At 45.7% G+C, this 21976-nt stretch overlaps 1 protein-coding gene across 8 annotated transcripts in view; it reads left to right on the top strand.

Moving 5' to 3' along the window:
• The window catches only part of NCOA1 (nuclear receptor coactivator 1), a 348679-nt gene that overhangs the window by 281130 nt on the left and 45573 nt on the right, over window positions 1-21976 (top strand). For 7 of the 8 annotated variants that reach the window (XM_077812333.1, XM_077812328.1, XM_077812332.1 and 4 more), the window contains 4 exons: window positions 2327-2422; window positions 3346-3486; window positions 5062-5209; window positions 6179-7502. In XM_077812333.1, coding sequence (XP_077668459.1) covers window positions 2327-2422; window positions 3346-3486; window positions 5062-5209; window positions 6179-7502 — 1709 coding nt within the window. The remainder of the gene's footprint in view (window positions 1-2326; window positions 2423-3345; window positions 3487-5061; window positions 5210-6178; window positions 7503-21976) is intronic. The other variant, XM_077812334.1, reaches the window with a different exon arrangement.

Below are 21976 nucleotides of genomic sequence, written 5' to 3'. Positions count from 1 at the left end.
GGTCAGTTTGGATGAGCTATTACCAGCAGGAGAGTGAGTCTGTGTGTGTATGGGGGTGGATTTTTGGAGGGGGGTGAGGGAGTGAGAGAACCTGGATTTGTGCAGGAAATGGCCTAACTTCATTATCATACACATTGTGTAAAGAGTTGTCACTTTGGATGGGCTATCACCAGCAGGAGAGTGAATTTGTGTGTGGGGGGTGGAGGGTGAGAAAACCTGGATTTGTGCTGGAAATGGCCTAACCTGATGCTCACTTTAGATAAGCTATTACCAGCAGGACAGTGGGGTGGGAGGAGGTATTGTTTCATATTCTCTGTGTATATATAAAGTGTGCTGCAGTTTCCACGGTATGCATCTGATGAAGTGAGCTGTAGCTCACGAAAGCTCATGCTCAAATAAATTGGTTAGTCTCTAAGGTGCCACAAGGACTCCTTTTCTTTTTCCAGGAGATTGTAGTTCTTGCTGAGAGCAGCCTCGGAGAGTTTACTTTCAGCCTGCCACGTTTGCTCTTGCATTTGGGACGGGGCTTGCAGTGCAGATGGCACAGGATCAGGTCCAGGGGCAGTCACACAAGGCCTTCTCCCCAGAGGGCCTTCCAAGGGTTTCTCCTCCCCAGCACAGCCTGACACAGCCTGGGAAATGCAGACGGGACAAGTGGAAACACATTTAGAAGAGTTTGATGTTGATCATTGGTTCTCCTCCCTCCTCTGTTTTTTATTCCAGCTTAAACTACCTTTGGAGCCTTTAAGTCCTTTCTGACCACTGTGCTGAGCCCCAGGGATTTGCAGTGCTGTGTTGTTCAAACTCCTGGGGTGAAATGGGTGGGAAGAGCTGGCTGATATGAGGCTCTAAGCCTGTGTCAGTCTTGAAGAGAAGTCACCGGCACAAGATCTACTTGCCCTCCATAACCTGGAGGGGAATGGAAAGTGCTAGTGAAATTTAACTCGCCTGCTGAAAAATGGGCAAATCCAAAATTTTGCAAGGCTGCTTGACGCTGCCACAGGGTGACCTCCCCCTCCCGTCCCATGCAGAGCCAGGGTGAGGCCTGTGCACCATGGTGAGTGGGACTGAAGTGGGGAGCACAGGGCTCATGCCAGCCCTTTGCCCAAGGGTGAATTGCACCAACAGTGAGAGCACAATCTCCAGCTCTTACATTATCCATTTCCTGTTGTCTGGATTGATGCTGTCCAGTCAGCAAGCCTTTACCCTCTCTCCATAAGCAGAGATGGAGACAGGCTGCCCTTCCGTGCATCAGGAGAACTCGCAATGGAGCATGTTAGGTAGAAATTAAGGAAAGGGAAAGATAAATTGATTAGTATGAAAAGCTGCTTCACAGGGAGCTCTGTCACTGCAGAATAACAGTGGGAGCCCCAATCCTTGAGATGGGTAAGACTGGACTGGACTGCATGGCACAGTCCTGCCCTGATCCCCAGCGGGTGGACTTGATGCCCTTATACAGGGGCAGTCAGTAGGTGGACCACAGGTCAAATCCAGACCGCCAGACGCTTTTGAACAGACCGCAAAATCTTTTTATTTACTTCTTGTTATCATAATTGTTATTATTTTTGTCTTATTTTCTCTGGAGTCTGGACCTTGACTATACCTTGACCAAGAAATTTGGACCTTGACAAAAAATAATTGATTACCCCTGCCCTAACAGGACTTCTCTAGCTCTGATTTCTGTCACTTTTACCTAGTGCCTCCAGTAGTGCCAGGAGTGTTTGACAATTGTAGTAGCCAGTGAGTTTCAGGCCCCAGTCAGATCTGTAGGGGTGCACTGCCCAGGCTCCTGACGGTCAGAAGGGTCACCCTGTACAGATCCGATTGCAGGATCAGGGCCGTGGTGCGTATCCACCACTGATCTCCAAATGGTAGAGGAAAGAAGTCTTCTTGCAAAAAATCTTAACCCTCATTTCTGTGTACCAGCCGTTATTTTCCAGTGCATTAACTGAATTAATCCATTGTGGTTTACACAGGAGATCATGATTGGAAGGAATAAATTACAGTATTTTATGACCAGATACTTTCCCTGGAGCCAACAGTTGTTGGCTTTCAGTGCTGACTATTATGTGTGGTACTTCTGAAAGGCCTTACAGTTAGTTCCTCCAAACAATGGGGTTCTTTCCTCTCCAGCAAACATCATACAGCTTATAGAGAGCCCTGTTGTTTTGAAGGCCTAGGTGACAGGCCAGGTAAAGGCATCCAGAGTAGGATGTGGCTGTCGAGCACAACAATGCTATTTTAATTAAAACATTGAATTGCAAGTGGTTTCTATAACACTGGACTCTCACTTTCCCACTCTCCCCACCCTGTTCTGTTACGGCAGATTTCCAATCTTGTCTGATATGTATTGCACGGAGATTACCTCGACCTGCAGCTGTCACCAGTTCAGAATCTTTCATGACCAAGCAAGATACTACAGGTAGTGTTCTCAGTGAACTCGGGGGAGTTTTATGCTGGGAGATGCTAAGCATTGTTCTGGGTAAGGAGCCATCTTTGCAATCAAAATGCTTCCAGGCTAACAGCATCTTTGTTCCGCTAGAACTGTAAGATGATGTAGCTCTTGCAGATGTAGCATTGTCCCAGAATTTCATCCAGCCAGTAAGATAATGCCACAGGGTGCTAAATTAAAACAGTCTGCAAGGATGGCTGGCTTGAAGCTAGCCAGCCATACTTCCCCCTTAATTAAAATGGATACTTGTATATTACACAGTTTTGAAGAGGGTAGTGAAGTTTCAATACGAAACTGGTGAACAGATGAGAAATGCTCTATTTCTGGTGCGTCCCCTAGGTATTCATGAATGAGACAAGTTGCAGTGTGTGCATGTTCCTCCCTTATTGTTCTCTTCATGTCCACAGTCAGTCAGTCATTTAGTAAAGCTGCCTGGATTTCAGTATCCTCAATAGGTAGATAACTCCTTGGGCGTATATTTCATTTTTTTGATCTGTGTAAGGACATCCCTAGTATTATCGCTGATTGCCTGGCTGATGTCAAGTTGGATGCATCTGGATTTTGTGATGCTGAATTTAGACTAGAGAGAGGTCTTTTTGATGAGGGTAACATGCAAATGTCCTTATTAATGATCTTTTGGGGCCTCCCTACTATGTTACTCCAACTTTATGCCAGTATAACCTCGGCAAGGCTCAGCCCACTGTACATACTTTGAGTATAGCTTCTAATTTTAGTTGTGAAAGCTCATTTCAAAACAAAGTATGTGCGCGCCTCTAGCTCTGTGTGTACCTATATACACATGCCACACCGGGAGGATAAGAGTGAGAGCAGTATAAGTGACTTCTTTTGCACTGCTTCTGTATCTGAATAATGTGAATTTTCTTTCCACCCAGGTAAAATTATCTCCATTGACACCAGTTCCCTAAGAGCCGCAGGCAGGACTGGCTGGGAGGATTTAGTGCGGAAGTGCATCTATGCTTTCTTCCAGCCTCAGGGCAGAGAGCCATCTTATGCCAAACAGCTATTTCAAGAAGGTAACAGACTTCTCTCTTTGCTGTACTTTGCCTTGCATATTGAGCTGGGGTGGCTTCAATCAGAAGCTGATGCATAACCCATGTTGCTGGATAAGTGCTTTCTGGAAAAAGGGAATTCTGCACGAATAATAAAGTGCCAATGAAGTAGCAGAAAAGGCTCAGTAGCACAGAAATGGCTCCTGCAACTGGAAAGGCTGGCTGTGGATCTCACAGCATTCAACAAACTACCATTCAGATCCCAGCACTGCTACAGTAACTTGCTTAGGGGATATGATTGGCCCAAAACTCATGTATGTCATGCCAGGCTAGAGGTTTGTTCACACCCTTCTGCAAATAAAGAAATGAGTCAAACTTCCAAAGACCGACTGTGGTCACTGCACTGAAACCAGAGGGTGATTTTTTTCCTCCCACACTCCATGCATACATCAGCCCCAGTGTCAAAGTCCCATGACTGATCTTCAAGCTCTCCTCCTTTTCGGTAGTTTTTTTTAGCAGGGTTTTCCTCTGATCATGGTAGTGATTTAAGATATTGTTCCCTCTGGGGGTTTGTCATGGAAGCTTGATGCACTGTTGGTGAGGACACTAACAAAGGAAATCAGGAAGACAGAATGTTGCATAGGGAGATTGGCTGAGCATCGAGAAAGATTTAATTCTCCCAGTGCTGCCGTGGTTAGTATCCTGTTGCAGCTCTCAATACCTGGCTTGGATTCATCAGGGTACACTGAGTATGTACTGTACACTGGTGATAGAATAATTGCCCTTTCTGCTGCTATAGCACTGTATGTTCAAGGACGGTGCTTAATTGATTTAAATAGGAGTACATTGATAAGGCAATCAGTTACAGCGCAGACATTCCTGGCTCACATTGTGCCCCATGTCCCTGCCCACAACAAGCAGCATTGAGAAGTTAACTTGCATCACACCACCCTTCAGATCTTCCTGAAACACCCGCTGCAACTGTGGGGACCAGATCTCCCAGTTTTATAGGGACAGTCCCAATATTGTGGGCTTTGTCTTATATAGGTGCCTATGATCTATAGGATGGCCCAGATAATACTGAGTCCTGCCATGAGTGCAGGGGACTGGACTAGATGACCTCTCGAGGTCCCTTCCACTCCTATGATTATCCCCCTGCCACCTGTCCTGATTTTTCACACTTGCTATCTGGTCACGCTAGCTGCAATACACTGGGTTAGTGCAGCTGAAAATGGTGATGTGACCGTGATAAGGCAGTGAAGAACAGAGGAGAGAGACTACCTGGATTGCCATAACTTCACTTGAGGATTATTTTTGACTTGCATTGTTTGCACACTAACGGTGGGATCTTTAGGGACTGGCTAAAATACACAGAGCGCAATTGGGCGGAGGGGGAGAAGGGGAAGGTGCAAAGGTGGTTGCAAACTCCGTGTTGCTATCCTTGCGTGCACACAGATGGATGGTGGAAGTCAGTCCCCTACTACCTTCACCACCATCCTGCACCCCCCACATCCCTTCTCAAAGGTTTTGTGAGCCCTGTCTGAATTGCTAAGCAGATGGATGGATCACGTCTGGTTTGTTTCCCTCCCCCCTCTCCAGTGATGACGCGTGGCACGGCCTTCAGTCCATCGTACAGATTCACGCTGAGCGACGGGACGGTACTTAGCGCCCACACCAAGTGTAAGCTCTGCTATCCTCAAAGCCCAGAAATGCAGCCTTTCATCATGGGCATCCATATCATTGACAGGTGAGTCCTAAGAACTTGGGGTGAAATCGCTGCTAGCTCGCGACTTGTCCTGGATCCTCAGCTGTAGCTGAGGAGTTCACAGTACAGCTCAGGAGTAGGAGTAGTCTGGAGGTTGCTGTAAGCTAGACCAGCTGCCAACAGTGTCTAGGAGCCTATAAGTGCGGTCAGAGATCAGTGTCAGCTGCGGGGATGGTGGCATCTTAGGAGTCACATTGCTGGTTCTATGCCAGTGGCGGCTGGGGTGATCCTCTCACGCTGGTTTTGGGAGTGCAGTTCCACAGCGAGGTGCTGCGTTGGGGGATCTTAGTCCATATGTTTGAAAGCCAAGGCAGCAAAAGTTCACTAAAGTTTGGCTATTTCTGTGGCTTCGCAGTTGTATCTGATGCTTATGCAGCTCCATGAATTCACACGGCACTTTACCAACATGGCGAAGGCTCATGCCCTGCCCCAGAGAACTTGCACTCAAACTCGTTCAGGAGGAAGAGGGTGTTATAGAACAGGAAAGATGGGGGAACTTACTGTATGTTAAAGAAATGCAACCAGATGGAGGAGGGCAAAGAATTGTATTCTCTTAGCACTCTCCTCTCCCTACCAATGCGAGAATACACAGCCCAAAGTAGACCTTCCCCTCTGAGATAAATTTGTAACTCCTCAGTTGCCACAGTGCTGCACAATCCACTAAATACCTACAGAGAGCAATGTAGCTGCTCCATCCACAAATGCTACTGAAATATGCTCTCTGTCCTCCTGGGACCCTAGGGTAGTGGTGGGGCTGAGATAGTGTGTGAAAACACCATATCGTACAAGCTGCAGCTGTCAGACTTACCAGGCCTGATGGGTCTATGTGATAGCTTAATCCCAAAGACGCTGGAAAGGTTTAGTTGAGCTGTACTACAGATTTAGTTGAGTCATCTTCTGAGTTGTGTCTCCCCACCACCCAGCCTCTCTGTCTTTTTTTCTTTCTTCCAGGGATCACCACATGCTCTCTCCTCAAGAGAACACTAACTCTGGAATGCCCCTGCCCCGTGTCAGCCCTGCGCTGAACCCCAGCATCTCCCCAGGGCAAGGCATGGCTCTCTCGTCTGCCATCCCTCCATCCAACAGCGGCATGTTGGCGACCAGTGTAAATCAGCAGCCAGGCTCTGGCCTCCATAGCAGCAATTCCAGCACCGGCCAGACGAGCTTTGGGTGTTCACCTGGGAATCAGATCGGAGCCAATGTTGCCTTAAGCCAGGGACAAGCTGGTCCCCAGAACAATAACCACCTTTTAAACCTCAATAGCTCCCCCTTGAATAGTCCAGGGATTACCCCAGCACAGTTCATGTCTCCTAGGCATCGGGTTAGCCCAGGATTGGTACCAAGGCCCAGAATGCCAAGCAATCCTTTCTCTCCTACCATGCCTACCATGCACTCTCCTGTGGGCATGGCAAGCGGTGGCTGCAGCAGCGGTGGCAGCAGCAACAGGCCTTTCCCCAGTGCCCCAATAAACTCTATGCAGGGGCTTAATGAAGGCCCCAGCACCCCTATGGGCTACTCCACGCCACCTCCCATTCTGAGGCAGCCGAGCTCCCAGAACTCGCCTGGCCGGCTCAGCATGCAGCCTGTGAAAACGGAGCCGAAAGACAGCAAGGAGATTACCTCCATCCTGAGCGAGATGATTCAGTCTGACAGTGGCTCGAGCGATGGCAAGCCACTGGACTCAGGCCTGCTACATGCCAGTGACAGACTCGCGGAGGGAGACACCAAGTGCTCCCAAGCTACCAGCCACAAGCTGGTTCAGCTCCTGGCCACAACGGCAGAACAACAGCTGCGGCATGCTGATGCAGACACTAGCTGCAAAGATCCCTTATCCTGCACAGGTGCCTCTGGGAACCCTCCAGGCAATGCATGTCCCTCTTCCCATAGCTCCCTCACAGAGCGGCACAAGATCTTACACCGTCTCTTACAGGAGGGCAGCCCCTCCGACATCACCACTCTGTCCATGGAGCACGACAAGAAGGATACTGCGCCAAATGCTGCCGCCACCCCTACCTCTCAGAGTCAGATCCCGGGGACCCCTGAAATCAAACTGGAGCCAGAGGCCTTGAAGAAAAAGGAGTCCAAGGACCATCAGCTCCTACGCTACCTACTAGACAAGGATGAGAAGGACCTTGCCGCAGTCCCGGCCCTGAGTCTGGACGACGTGAAGGTGAAAGTGGAGAAAACGGAGCAGATGGATCCGTGCAATACGACTCCGGCCCCGCTGACCAAGCCCCCTGCCGCAGAGGAGGTAAAGCTAGAGTCGCAGGGCCAGGTGGGTTTGCCCTTTAGAATCCATGCTGTGTATCTAGGGTTAGCATTTAACACCAGTTAAGTTAAAGGAGAATCTCTTTTAGCACATAGTGATCTGAGGGCTATGAGAGAGACAGACAGACACACACACACCCCTTAGCAGTTCTCCTTCGATTCATGGAGCTATAGCCCAGTGCGTGGTCTCGGGTTTTGCTGCTTCACAAACACTGGTAGTGGCATGACCGGTTCCAAGACTAACTTGCCAGCTGGGGTGTTAAAAGTAGATCTCTAAATGACCCCGAACTGTAATTAGACTCCTAAATGATTATGTGAGCAGTTAGGTGCCTAAATGTAGACCCTCAGGGAGCCACTTTGAAACTTCTTGTTGCTCATGCACACGCTCTGAGGAGCAGCAATGATGGGAGAGAAAAGAAAGCTTAATGGAGGTTTATCACAATATGATGGAACATGATGCATTGATTCTTCAAACGCTGAGAGGAGAGAAGCCATTTGTAGGACATTTCTGCATTGCCGAGGGGAAAAACTCTTCGTATCCAGCATCTGTAAGCCTATTTAGGGCTTATGTACTGGGGAATTTTCAATCTGTTGCCTACTTGTTGGCTGAGATTAGCAATTATAAGGGCCCTTTAGTTATCCTAAAAGTATTATTAAATTGAATAATCCAGTGACAGATCCCAGTGATAGAGTTTTGAGAGTATAGATATTCATTACAAGTGGCTATGAATAGAAGAGATTTCTTATTTTTGAAAGCCAGGGGAGATGGTAACATGGATAAAACTGCTTAATCCTTTTTAAACAAAGAGTACAGAGAGTCTGACATTAAGAGCAAGCCTGTTAGTCTGCTTACTGACTGTGTCAAATAGGGCTGCTGGGTTGGGAAGATATTGCATGAATAACACAGAATGCTATGAAAGCCTCAAATGGCAAATACACAAGAAGCCTCTTAATAAGGTTAAGAGCTCCATTCATTTGGGAGCCTCAGTCAGTTATCCCATCAGCAAGTGGGAATCTAACTAACTCTTTCCACCTTACTATAAAACATTCCTACTGGTATCGCTCACACCTTAGATACATTAGATATTTCTCCTTCCATTCAGGCTCAGCTGTCTGGATTAACATAAATTGCCTCTAGACCAGGGAAGACACAGATTAAGATATATCTGTTTTGGAAAGAACAATGGAGCTTTGAGCTGGTGACTGGACATCATACAGCTTTGTGCAACTAGCTACTTTGTCCAGGAATGTTAGAGAGTTGGAGGGTGCAATCTGCCCCTCCCTAGGGTTTTGTATAGCACTTACCACTGTAATATCTGCAGAAAGGAAAACATCTTGCTACAGTCATGTTGAAAGTTATGCAGGCTACGCACAAACAGGAGCAACTGAAATGCACAGCTGCTCGTTTTTCTGGCATTCTGGCCCTGTTATATTTCACACGCAGCCTGATACTCCTTTGACCTGGTTATGACAACAGGCTATCTCACCGCCCAGCAGAGTTTGCTTATCAACACCATTGCACTGCCTGATTGTGTTAATATCAGGCCTTCTGGGAAAATAAAAGCATAGAGCCCAAGTTGCAACAACCTGGTTACAAGAAGAGAGCTGTGTGCCAGATTCGTCTGCTGATGGGACAACACTCTTAGCTCCCACAGTTACTAGTAGAGTAATAACTTTTTTGCATGCGAGCAACCAACCATGTTTAGAGTCAGCTGTGATGCTCACTGTTACAAACTCAGTTAAAAGCTGGTGTACAGAGAGGGACTCTATATCTATGGGAAGGAGGACCCAGGATCGCACCCCACAGTGAAAACTGGTTTGTCTGCTTTGTTTTCTTGCCCTGAGACCAGCAGTTCAGGGGTGAGATTGAGCTGCCACGCTTATCTGCATATCTCTGCCAGGCCACTCTGTGTTGTATAATTCATGCTATTGGTTAAAAAAAAAAAAAAAAAAAGCGTTTGGCCCTAGTTGTCTTCCAAATGACTGCAGTGTTACCCGCCCTAGCCTGCGTACACACGTCTGAAACAATAGCTCTGAGAGGCAGGAATTGCCCCCTTTAGTAACAGTTTGTTGTCAGCTCTGGAGTCTAATGGGGTGTGTGCTTTTCAGAAACCTGAGGTCTGTACATGCACGCGTGGGACTACTTTGTGGATGAAGTTATGGGTGCTGTGTGTGAAGACTGGCCATGTGTGCATGATTGGAGCTTACTGAGCAGTTTGTATGTACAAACGGATAGTTAGCATTTATATTCGTGGTAAACAGACCCCGGCCTCAACAGCTTGATAACAAGGCCCTTCATAGGAACTTCATCTGTTTCACTGCTGCTGATCCTTACCACAGACGCATCCAGGCACTCCAGTATTGTGGGCAGCGATTAAGTTATCAGCACTGTCTCCATCCATTCTGGCTCCAGAGCAGCATTGTTTAGCAGCACAGTGCATGGAAGATTCCTTCCATACGAAAAGACCAGGCCTGCCTTGGTTTAGAGGATTCAGCTTGCTTTCCTGCAGTTCCCAGGCATGGAGTTGCCAGTTCCTTTGATAAACAATTTAGAAAAGTAGTTGCAACATTTTTTAAGGGGGGTGGAAACACTGGGCGACGAAGGGCATAATTAAGCCCCTTCTGTAACTAAGAAGGGATTCTCCTGACTTACTTTATTTGCTGTTTGCTAACAGTGCACTCGGCCCGGGACTGAGCAAAGAGCTGAGCTGGGCCGAGGGATTTCAGGGACTCGCAATCTTAATGTGTTTGTAGGGCTCCCCATAGCCTTTGGAATCGACCTAATATTCCTATCCTAGCAAGTGACTTTTCTTCTCTGTGCATCTTCCCAAAGACGACGGGACTGCCAGGTTTTTATAATGACCAGAATGACCCTCTCCAAAGAGTTAATGAAGAGGGATTTTAAAACCCTAAAATGCCTACTTGTTAGCAGATTGCAACTCTTTGACTCCACAGCATCCAAGGAGAGAGTCCACTGTCCAAATTTCTTCAGCTACCCAAACCATTTCGGTGAGGTTTCAGTTTATTTTTATGCTCTGTCACTAAAAATAAAACACCACCTAGATCTTGAATCCGACCTTCATTTTAGTTGTTGTGCTTGTGACTAGTCTACGAACCTGACACTGGAGTGGGAGAGTTTTATAATCCTGGGACTCATTAAACGACAGTGCATCAGCTTCAGTCCTTATTCTCATTTTGTAACTAGCCTATAAGGATGCTACAAGCCTTGGATGACCAAAACATTGAGCCACACACTTGATGGCCTGTGGAACTACTTGCTACATGATATCACAAAGAACAAGAAGTTCAATAGGATTCAAAAAAGGATTAGATATTTATATGGATTCTAACAGGAGTTAAAATGGTTAATAGTAAAAAACAAAAACTAAAAACAAACAAAAAAAACCCCAACCCTCCTGCTTCGAGGCATGAGCCAAACACTAACTAAAGGGAGTGAAGAAAAAACATTCCCTGGGGGGAGGTTATCCAATAATTGCCCTATTTACTGGGTTTTTGTGCCTTCCTCTGCAGCAGTTGACACTGGCACCTGTCAGACAGTATTGCCAATCCCATGCATTAAAAAAAATCATGAAGTCGGTCTCCCAAAATCATGAGATTGGGTTAAAAATTATGAGGTTTTAAAAATACTAAATTTTATCTTCTTTTCATTTGCCTTCTGGTTTCTGAGCCTTTAAATTGCACTTGGATCATATTTCCAGACTTTCCTGCACAACCAGAGGGGCTAAAATCTTACTTTAAAAAGAAGAAGAAGAAAGCTGAGCATCACATGGAATCCGCTGCTTCCAGGAGCCGAGACTTTGTGAAAGATTCTAAATACTGTATTGTGAGACTCATGATAAAATTACAAGCCTGGGAGATAGGGCCCTGAATTAGAGCTATTGGTCTGACCCTGCATGGCAATGTGTGTTCCTTCCTAGACAATAGTCTTGTCTTGAGTCGCTTCTCTAAAGGAGATCTTTTTTTGCTTTGCAAAGCTGCCTTACTCCAGACTGTGCCTTTCTGTGACATATATAATAAGTAGCAGGGTGCTCTGCCATCTCCACTATTGCATGAGGTTGCCACTTAGCTTTATACCACAATTCTCAGATACTTGTGCTTGCTGATTTTATTCTTTTTCCATTCATGCATCTTAGGGATAATGGTAGCATGACAAATGGAAATGAGGATATATGGAGGTAGATATTACCATATCTGAGGTAGAAGCAAAACTCAAACAGCTTAATGGGACTAAATCGGGGGGCCTAGATAATCTTCATCCAAGAATATTAAAGGAATTGGCATCCGAAATTGCAAGCCCATTAGCAAGAATTTTTAATGAATCTGTAAACTCAGGAGTTGTACCGTATGATTGGAGAATTGCTAACATAGTTCCTATTTTTAAGAAAGGGAAAAAAAGTGATCCGGGTAACTACAGGCCTGTTAGTTTGACATCTGTAGCATGCAAGGTCTTGGAAAAAAATTTGAAGGAGAAAGTAGTTAAGGACATTGAAGTCAATGGTAGATGGGACAAAATACAACATGGTTTTACAAAAGGTAGATCGTGCCAAAGCAACCTGATCTCCTGCTTTGAGAAAGTAACAGATTTTTTAGACAAAGGAAACGCAGTGGAACTAATTTACCTAGATTTCAGTAAGGCGTTTGATACCGTGCCACATGGGGAATTATTAGTTAAATTGGAAAAGATGGGGATCAATATGAACATTGAAAGGTGGATAAGGAATTGGTTAAAGGGGAGACTACAACGGGTCCTACTGAAAGGTGAACTGTCAGGCTGGAGGGAGGTTACCAGTGGAGTTCCTCAAGGATCGGTTTTGGGACCAGTTTTATTTAATCTTTTTATTACTGACCTCGGCACAAAAAGTGGGAGCATGCTAATAAAGTTTGCGGATGATACAAAGCTGGGAGGTATTGCCAATTTAGAGAAGGACCGGGATATCCTACAGGAGGATCTGGATGACCTCGTAAACTGGAGTAATAGTAATAGGATGAAATTTAATAGCGAGAAGTGTAAGGTTATGCATTTAGGGATTAATAACAAGAATTTTAGTTATAAGCTGGGGACGCATCAATTAGAAGTAACGGAGGAGGAGAAGGACCTTGGAGTATTGGTTGATCATAGGATGACTATGAGCAGCCAATGTGATATGGCTGTGAAAAAAGCTAATGCGGTCTTGGGATGCATCAGGAGAGGTATTTCCAGTAGGGATGAGGAGGTTTTAGTACCATTATACAAGGCACTGGTGAGACCTCACCTGGAATACTGTGTGCAGTTCTGGTCTCCCATGTTTAAGAAGGATGAATTCAAACTGGAACAGGTACAGAGAAGGGCTACTAGGATGATCCGAGGAATGGAAAACTTATCTTATGAAGGGAGACTCAAGGAGCTTGGCTTGTTTAGCCTAACTAAAAGAAGGTTGAGGGGAGATATGATTGCTCTCTCTAAATATATCAGAGGGATAAATACCGGAGAGGGAGAGGAATTATTTAAGCTCAGTACCAATGTGGACACAAGAACAAATGGATATAAACTGGCCACCGGGAAGTTTAGACTTGAAATTAGATGAAGGTTTCTAACCATCAGAGGAGTGAAGTTTTGGAATAGCCTTCCAAGGGAAGCAGTGGGGGCAAAAGATCTACCTGGCTTTGAGATTAAACTCGATAAGTTTATGGAGGAGATGGTATGATGGGATAACATGATTTTGGTAATTAATTGATCTTTAATATTCATGGTAAATAGGCCCGATGGGATGGGATGTTAGATGAGGTGGGATCTGAGTTACCCAGGAAAGAATTTTCTGTCATATCTGGCTGGTGAATCTTGCCCATATGCTCAGGGTTTAGCTGATGGCCATATTTGGGGTTGGGAAGGAATTTTCCTCCAGGGCAGATTGGAAGAGGCCCTGGAGGTTTTTCGCCTTCCTCTGTAGCATGGGGCACGGGTCACTTGCTGGAGGATTCTCTGCTCCTCGAAGTCTTTAAACCACGATTTGAGGACTTCAGTACCTCAGGCATAGGTGAGGTTTTTCGCAGGAGTGGGTGGGTGAGATTCTGTGGCCTGCATTGTGCAGGAGGTCAGACTAGATGATCATTATGGTCCCTATCTATGAATCAAGAGAGGCTGGTTTTCCAAGTCAATTAACCAACAATCTTTAAAGGAAAGGAAGAGATTAAAGGAGATGGTACTACTGCCAGAGCACTGAGAGTGAGGGGGATTGACTTGTGCAGCAGTGAACTACTTCGCATGGGGTCTGATGCTCCACTCACTGAAATCAAGGGTAACACTCCTGACTGACTGCAGTGAGTGCAGGATTTAACCCCTGGAGCACAAGTCCCATTGAGTCCTGCTTGGCCGAGAGAATGGTGGTTGGCATGGGAGGTAGTGAGGTTGTTGCTATAAAATAGGAGGGATTATTAAGCTACAGCTAAGATGAGAACGACCCTTCCAAGTTAGTATGGCCGTTTTGGACAGCAAAAAAGCACATGGGAACCACTAACTTAATAAACAGCCCACCTTCTTTCCCATGTGTCTGAGCGAGGTTTCTGCTTTATTCCAAATTTTATAAAGGAAAAGGCCTTGCTCCCAACCTCAGACCTCATCTACTTTCGTTTCAGGCTGGAGGGAGTTTGTAGGGTTAAACTGTAAACGCCTGAAAGTAGGGTTGATAATGAAAATTCTGTTGTAAGTTTAACTGTAGCAACAGGAATGGAATGGAATTTGGATCTGCAGAGTTGCCCTATCAAGGGAAGCACTAGGGGAGCACTATACTTCAGCACTTTCCAGCCTGCTGGGAAATCTGCAGCACGTTAGTTTTTATATTTGCAACCGAGAGGCAACTCATCCTGACTTAAAATTGCACTCACAGCTTCTTTTCTGCATCTTATGCAAAGAAGAGCCTGCAGGCTTGATGGTGCCTATTCTGCTGGAGAGGTAACAGCCTCTTGGAGTTCTGGAGGAACCTGTGGCTATATCATTTAAATGACACCACAGGCTTCTATTAATTAAATTAATCTCATCAGCTGTAAGTAAAGTAATCTCTTCTACGCTTCAGGCTGCCAGTTTCGCAGAAGCAGGGCCAGCAGAAGTCGCGCACCTTGTCAGTCTGGGATGTTTTTGGTAAAATCCAAGTTGTTGTTTTTTTTTTAAATAAAACCTTTCTATTCCATGCCCCCATAGAGAGCTCCCTCCCACTACTACCCTTAGGAAGCAGGGTCATGTAGTTAAGTTGGTTAAGCCCCACAACGGGGTTTGATTCCTGGCTCTGCAGGAGGAAACCTTATTAGACTTTGTCAGGTGCTTTGGTAAAGGAAAGGATACTAACCTCTGTTCCTGTGCACAAATATTTTTGATGATTTACCTGTAACCACCTTTCTTCCATTTAGCAATGTAAAGCCCTTTACTCACTGGCATATAAACGACATAGAAATCACTTCCAGTGCTAAAATGTAGTCACCTCTGGGGTGGAATGCAGCAGCTGCTGAATGGTGTACAATTACAGTATCCAACAGTTTAGGTCAGGAAGAATATTGTATCCATTGGAAACTTTAGGTGGGCAGAATGTAATGATCCATCCTTGAATGTTGCTGGGAATGAGGGACCCCACTCCTGATAAATGTGCCATGGAACCTTCAACAGCCTATTAATTTTGTAAGAAATCAAATGACTTGCCATAATTATTTCATATCCTGAGAAGTGGACCCTAGAGTAATGCTCCCTTCTCTTTAAACTATAGGTTCTGTCTGGGAATTACATTGCTGTCAGGAGAACAGATTATCCTTAGAAAGGAAAAGAGGAATTCTGTTGAATTTCTGCGTGGGCAGGGGGTTTGTGTGTGTGTGTGCTTAGCCTTTATTACAGGACCATTGCGAGACAAAAGCTGGGTCATTCAAGAAGCATTAACTTATTCAGCTGAACTAGCACTGCTGCAGGATTTAATTTAATATTAGCTTAGTGACTTTGCTGCTGCTGCTTGGCCAGGATTTATTGAAAACCAGCAAAATCCTGCGTGATCTCACGCACCCCTTTAAATCACACCCGTTTGATTTTAGCAAATGTTGACTGAGTGAGTGGATAAGCGATAAAATGTGCAGCTCTCTAGTACCCATAAAAGATGCAGCTTGTTCCTATGGCTCACCCAGTGCGACTGGGGATAGTCTTAATTTTATTATGAATGTTAACATTTATATTGTGGTAGCACATGGAGGCCAAGAAGGTCAAAAACCGGTTGAGTTAAGCGCTGTACAAACACAAAGTATGTGACAAGTCGCCGCCCCAAACTGCAACGATGTATGCTTTACAACAAGGGTGAGATTTCAGAAGGGTAAACTGGTGGCTTTGTGGGTCTTGTCTGGGAGCTCCTTCGTGAGTATGGGAGAACTGTGTATCCACTGTGCTATGCTGGGCACTCCCCAGGCTAGTGTAAATAGGTTAGGCTCTCTCGTTTGATGTGCAGTTGTGGGATGGACAATAAAAATAACGAGGGAGCGCCGTTCTGCCCTTTTCACTTGGACTTTGTTTTAAAGATATTTATCATCCGCCTCGCTGACCTTTCTCAGTGGGAAGGGCTAAACCTTTTTCCTTAGCAGGATGTATGTGATTCATCCAGTATCAATGGACCAGTGCATTAGCTGAAAGTTTAATGCGTTGATCCCTGCTGAAAGGATTAAGCATATTGGCATTTCATCATCATTTTACCACACCATCCGGTGCATAAGGCCATTTGGCCGGTGCCAAATGTCTCCAGTCATTCCTGTCCTGAGCTCATTTGTCCAAGTCTTTTATGTTCAGATGTAGTAAATGCCACTCCATTCATTAGTGTGCTGCAGAATGCCTCTAGGACGGCCTCTCCATCTCTTGTATGGGGTTGCCAAAGAAATGCTTCTTTAGGTAGCTTATTATCGGCTATTCTTAACAGATATCCCAAATATGTCCATCTTTTCTTCCGCACTACTTGTATCATTGTAGGTAGCTATGCCCATTCTAGTACCACTTAATTACTTATTGTCTCAGTCCATTTTACTTTGAATATTCTATGCAGACACTTGCATTGATTGCTGTTCAGTTTGCACTGGAATGTTCCAGGACTCTGCTCCATATCGAAGGATACTTAGGACATTGCTGCTTAAGATTTTGAGTTTCGTGTTATTGCTAATTATGTTGACTTCCATGTTGTATGGAGTTTTTGAAATACAGCACTTGCTTTTCCTACTCTGGACTTTACATCAGATGTGCAGTCATCAGTTTTGTGAGTGTTGCTTCTCAGGGAAGATTAATGTTTTTCAAGGCTTCACCTTCCAAATAGATGAATTGATAGGTAAATTAATTTTCCTACTCTTTGATTTATTGATAAGACCTATTGGGTTGGTAGAATTTGTGAGACCACCTGTCTCACTGCATATCTTCAACTGATTTATTTGTAAGTTCGATATCGTTGGCAAAGTCTGACACCAAGCTCACTATCCATGCAATGCCCATTTCCATACTGACAGTCTGTTGCATAACAGAGTCCAAGATGGCATTTATGTGACCATCATTAACATCCATGTTAAGACCCCATAGGGGTGAACGGCAGGAGTAGGGGGAAGTAGCCACTTCACAGTGCTATTCTTTCACTCTGCTTGGCTGCATAGTCAGTACCCAAACAGAGAACCAGTTTACTTTGTGCAACAAACCTGTCTTTGCCGTCAGAAAGGCTGGGAACCTTTATAATAAATACCAAGATTCTGAATTCTGTCCACAGTCATTGGATGAACCTGAATTCTCAAAATACCTGGAATTTCTGCACTCCTTGGAGTTCTCTTACCCCAGATCAGAATCCAAGTTCATGGTCAGCCTAATAATGCCTTTTAAATGACAAAAAAACTAGATAGGAGTGAAGTAAGAATCAGGGACTCCTCATAGCAATCAACCTCATTTTAAAGCACTTTTCTCCTGCTTCCTTGTGAAGTATGTATTAATCCCGTGGCTATGCAGTTCTGCTTTCAGGCAGGCTCATTAACAAGATAATTATATTAGCTATTTTAAAAAGGACTTTACATCATTATGTTGACCCTGATGTGTGGAGGCTTGCTTCTCTTTGGAACTTCAAGGTACACCCCCTCCAGGTACTAATTCAGTCTGCACTGCTTCTCAACAAGTTACCCGCCCGGAATATTGCTTAGACTGAAGATAAGGTTAGATGCAATAAACTAAGGTCATGTCTACACTAGCGAGTTTACAGCAGCACAGCTGTGCCAGTGTGAGATTGCACGTGTAGCCACTCTGTTGACGGGAAAGCTCTCCCGCTGACATAATTAAACCACCTCCAACAAGCAGCGGAGCTATGTCGGCGGAAGAATGTGTCCCTCCGACATAGCACTGTCCACACCAGCACTTCTGTTGGTGTGACTTATATCGCTCAGAGGGATGGGTTTTTTTCCACACCCCTGAGTGACATAAGTAAGTTATAGACATAAGCTACTGTAGACATAGCCTAAGAATCTGTGAATCTAGGAAATGGATTTAAGCAAGTTTAAGTTTCTAAGGAAAAAAGTGTTACTGTCTAAGGGCCAAAGTATTTATAAAGTAGTTCCTGGGGCAAATTCCATTCTGGGATACTGCGTACACGGGAGTAAGCATGAGCGCTGCACATGTGTCTGAAGGCAGACCTGGCTCAATACATTTAGACTGTATCTACTCCAGCACTTCTATCGGTATAACTTATGTTGCTTAGGGGTGTGAAAAAAACACCTCTCGGAGCAACGTAAGTTACACCGATGGAAGCGCTGGGGTGGACGGCGCTGTGTCAGTGGGAGACGCTCTCCCGCCGACATAGCTCCTCTGCTTTGGGGGTGGTTTAATTATATCCATGGGAGCACGCTCTCCCATCCTCATAGAGCGGCTACATGTGCAATCTCACAGTGGCACAGCTGTACCACTGTAAACTCGCTAGTGTAGACATAGCCATAGATGTTAAGACTAGAAAGAACTCTTATGGTCATCTAGTCCAATCTCCTGCATAATACAGGCCATGGAACTTCACCCGTTGATTCCTGCATCTAGTCCAGCAGTTTATGGTTGAGCTTATCTTTTAGATCGGGGTGGGCACACTTTTTGGCCCAAGGGCCACATCGGGGTTGCAAAACTGTATGGAGGGCCGGGTAGGGAAGGCTGTACCTCCCCAAACAGCGTGGCTCTGCCCCCTGTCTGCCCCCTCCCCCTTCACACCCCCTGTCTGCCCCCTCCCCCTCACACCCCCCATCCAACCCCCTTGTCCCCTGACCGCCTCCTCCTGGGACTCCTGCCCCTAACCGCCCTCCCTGGGACCCCACCCCCTGCCCAACCCCCCCACTCCCTGTCCCCTGACTGCCCCGACCCCTATCCACATCCCCACCCCCTGACAGGCCCCCCCTGGAACTCCCACACCTTTCCAATCCCCCTGTTCTCCATTCCCCGACCGCCCCCCCAGAACCTTCACCTCATCCAACCGCCCTGATAGGCCCCCCGGGATTCCCACACCTATCCAACCGCCCCCTGCTCCCTGACTGCCCCCCGGGACCTCCCGGCCCCCTTACCATGCTGCTCAGAGCAGCATGTCTGGCAGCCACGCCACCCAGCCAGAGCCACTGCTGTGCTGCCCTGCAGGAGTGCGCTGCCCAGCACCCAGAGTGCTGCCTGCGGGGGGGGGAGGACAACGGGGGAGGGGCCGGGGGCTAACCTCCCTGGCGAGGAGCTCAAGGGCCAGGCTGGACAGTCCCGCGGGCTGGATGTGGCCTATGGACCATAGTTTGCCCACCTCTGTTTTAGATGGACGTTCAGCCTTGAATTCTCCATCACTTTATCTTTTAAATTAACCCTTCCCTTGGTAATCTGTTCCAGGAGTTAATTGTCCTCACTGGTAAAAAATTTGCTTTTTATTTCCAGATGAATCTTTGTTGAATTCAATTTCCAGCCATTGCATCATATTCTGCCTTTGACCACTAGATTAAATAGTTCTCCAGTATCAGATATCTTCTCATACCCAGGTATAGGTACTTACAGACCAAGATCAAGTCATCTTTTAACCTTCTCTTCAGTAAACTAAATAAACTGAGCTTTTTTAGTCTCTCATTGTTTTTCAGACCACAAATTATTCAGATGGAGGCTGGATCTTTTATTGAAATCAGTGGGAACTGCAAGGGCATCTCTGAGTGATTGATATGGCCCGAGTTGTTTAGTTCATAAAGTAAAACGTGAACACTGTGTTTACTACCCCTTCATGCCCATTTCTCCCTTCTCCACTCCCCAGTCTCTTTCCATGCCTCCTGGGCAATGTAACTAGACTCATGGGTTTCATTTTCCTTTCTCTTTGCCATGGGTCATAAACTTTCGCGATGACTAAGTTTTCACACACACACACACACACACACACGTTCTACATGTAACAGAGCTTCTTTCAGTCCTGTTAAAAAGTGTCCCCACACTACAAATAGCGAGTGTCTTATATTTGCGTGTACTAATAAATAGCTTACTACATGTATTCCCTTTGTTGCAAGGCATCTAGCAATCTTGGCTCTAATGAAAATCTGTTGTTTCAAGAAGCTCTATTTCTTCGAAGAATTAGAATTGTATTCTTCTTGCAGAGGCAGTGCTGAGGCTGCAATTCCTTTATTTTATTGTTTCTGTAAGTGGGAGTGATTATGTTTATAAGGATGTTCTTTTCCTAAAGATTCTGGGCTTAAAGTTTGATGGATAGCATACACTATGAAATTAATGGGTGGATATTCCATTATAAATCATCATGTTTATTGTCCTTAAAGCATTACATAAACATTGTTTAATCCTCACAATTCTGCGAGGAAAGTAAGTACTTGCCCTATCACAGAAATTGTGTACATTAAAAATCCCTAACTATCTAAATACTTACGTGACCCTAGAATGAGTGACTTGCTGAAAGGTCACACAGGCAAAGCTGTGGCAAAGCTGGGAATTGCACCAGATTTCTTGGGTCCCATCAAGTGCCTTAACCACAACACCATCCATCCTTTTGTTTAATGTGGCATTGTTATCCTGGTTCAAATGTGAGATGCTCTTGAATATCTAGGAAGAGAACGGTCTCTCCCAAAGTCCTATGGCACAGCCTCCGGAGCGCGTTCACAATGTCTCAACAATGTATATAATACAGCACTACTGGTGAGTATTGTGGCAAAGATTGTTAAACAGTTCAGCTGTTGGTTATAACAACATAACCACCTTTTTCTGCCTTAGATGGTCCACTAGTGTCTCCTTTTCTTATGATACAGTCATGACTTGATTGTTTTATACAGCGCTTTCCCATCTGAAAGTACATTGCAGGCCTTATGCCTTTGTTGTGGGATGTGATAAATGGATGAAATCTTGTCAGTAAAGAGTGAGCGAGAAAGAGGGAGAATCTAGTAGACAGTGCTGTCTTTTGTAGCTTTTCTTGCTGTACTTGAATAAATATGGAGATAAGTCTTTAAGTTGGATCCTTGGAGAATGATAACCTTGAACTCATGCTAAGGAGATGCAATGGCACTTTATCAGCACTGGTCCCTCCACACAAAGGGCCTGTCTACAGTAGGCAAGCCTGCCATTGTATGGGGCATTGGTAGTATGAAAGAGCCAAGCTTTTTATCCTCGCACCGCGCCAAGATTTGCACCTTGTAGGGAGGATGTGCCCATCTTTTTTCCGTTACTGGATTAATATATTTTTAACCAAATGGGGATTAAAAAGAAACTTACCCATAAATTCCTGTTGGAGGAAGCAAAGAGTTAACCTTCCTCTGAAGCGGCTCCTGCTGGCCACTCATGGAGACAGGATACTGGACTAGATAGGCTATTGGTCTGATTTCATCTGGCAGTTGCTATGTTCTAAATTTTTTCTGGGGTCTAGGCTGCTCACTTGATGGTGACAGCTGAGTGCCTTTGCTCCCCTCACTCGCTGGCTGTGGCTTTCTGCATCTGAACTGGAACAAATTTAGCAGTCACTAGAACAGGCCGTTTATCCCCTGGGAGGCTGCCCAGCATTCCCAGTGCCTTATGGGCTCTAAGAGGTGGTTTGCATAATGTGGGAGGAGGAAGACTTGACATGTGTAACTTCTGTATATCCGTAAAAAGAGAGAATGAACTGTCTGACCCACATTTCCAAGAGGGATCTGAACTTTTCTTCTGGCTAGGAAGCCATTTCCCTCCATCCCTGCTGCTTGCTGGAGGGCTTCCCTGGCATTAATTCCATACAGGTATGTCTACACTGCAATGAGACAGCCGTGGCTGGCCCATGCCAGGTGACTTGGGCTCACAGGGCTTGGGCTAAGGGACTGTTTGATTGCGATGTAGATGTTGTGGCTCGTGGTGGAGCCTAAGCTCTGGGACCCTCCCACCTTGTGAAGTTCTAGAGCCCGGGTCCCAGCCCAAGCCCGAACGTCTACTCCACAATTAGACAGCCCCTTAGCCTGAGCCCCACGAGCCAGAGTCAGTAGGCGTGG

Source organism: Eretmochelys imbricata, chromosome 3, assembly GCF_965152235.1.
Source record: "Eretmochelys imbricata isolate rEreImb1 chromosome 3, rEreImb1.hap1, whole genome shotgun sequence".
In the NCBI taxonomy this organism is placed as follows: Eukaryota; Metazoa; Chordata; order Testudines; family Cheloniidae; genus Eretmochelys; species Eretmochelys imbricata.
Note: the sequence above shows the minus strand (reverse complement) of the source record. Positions and strands in the feature narration are given on the sequence as shown.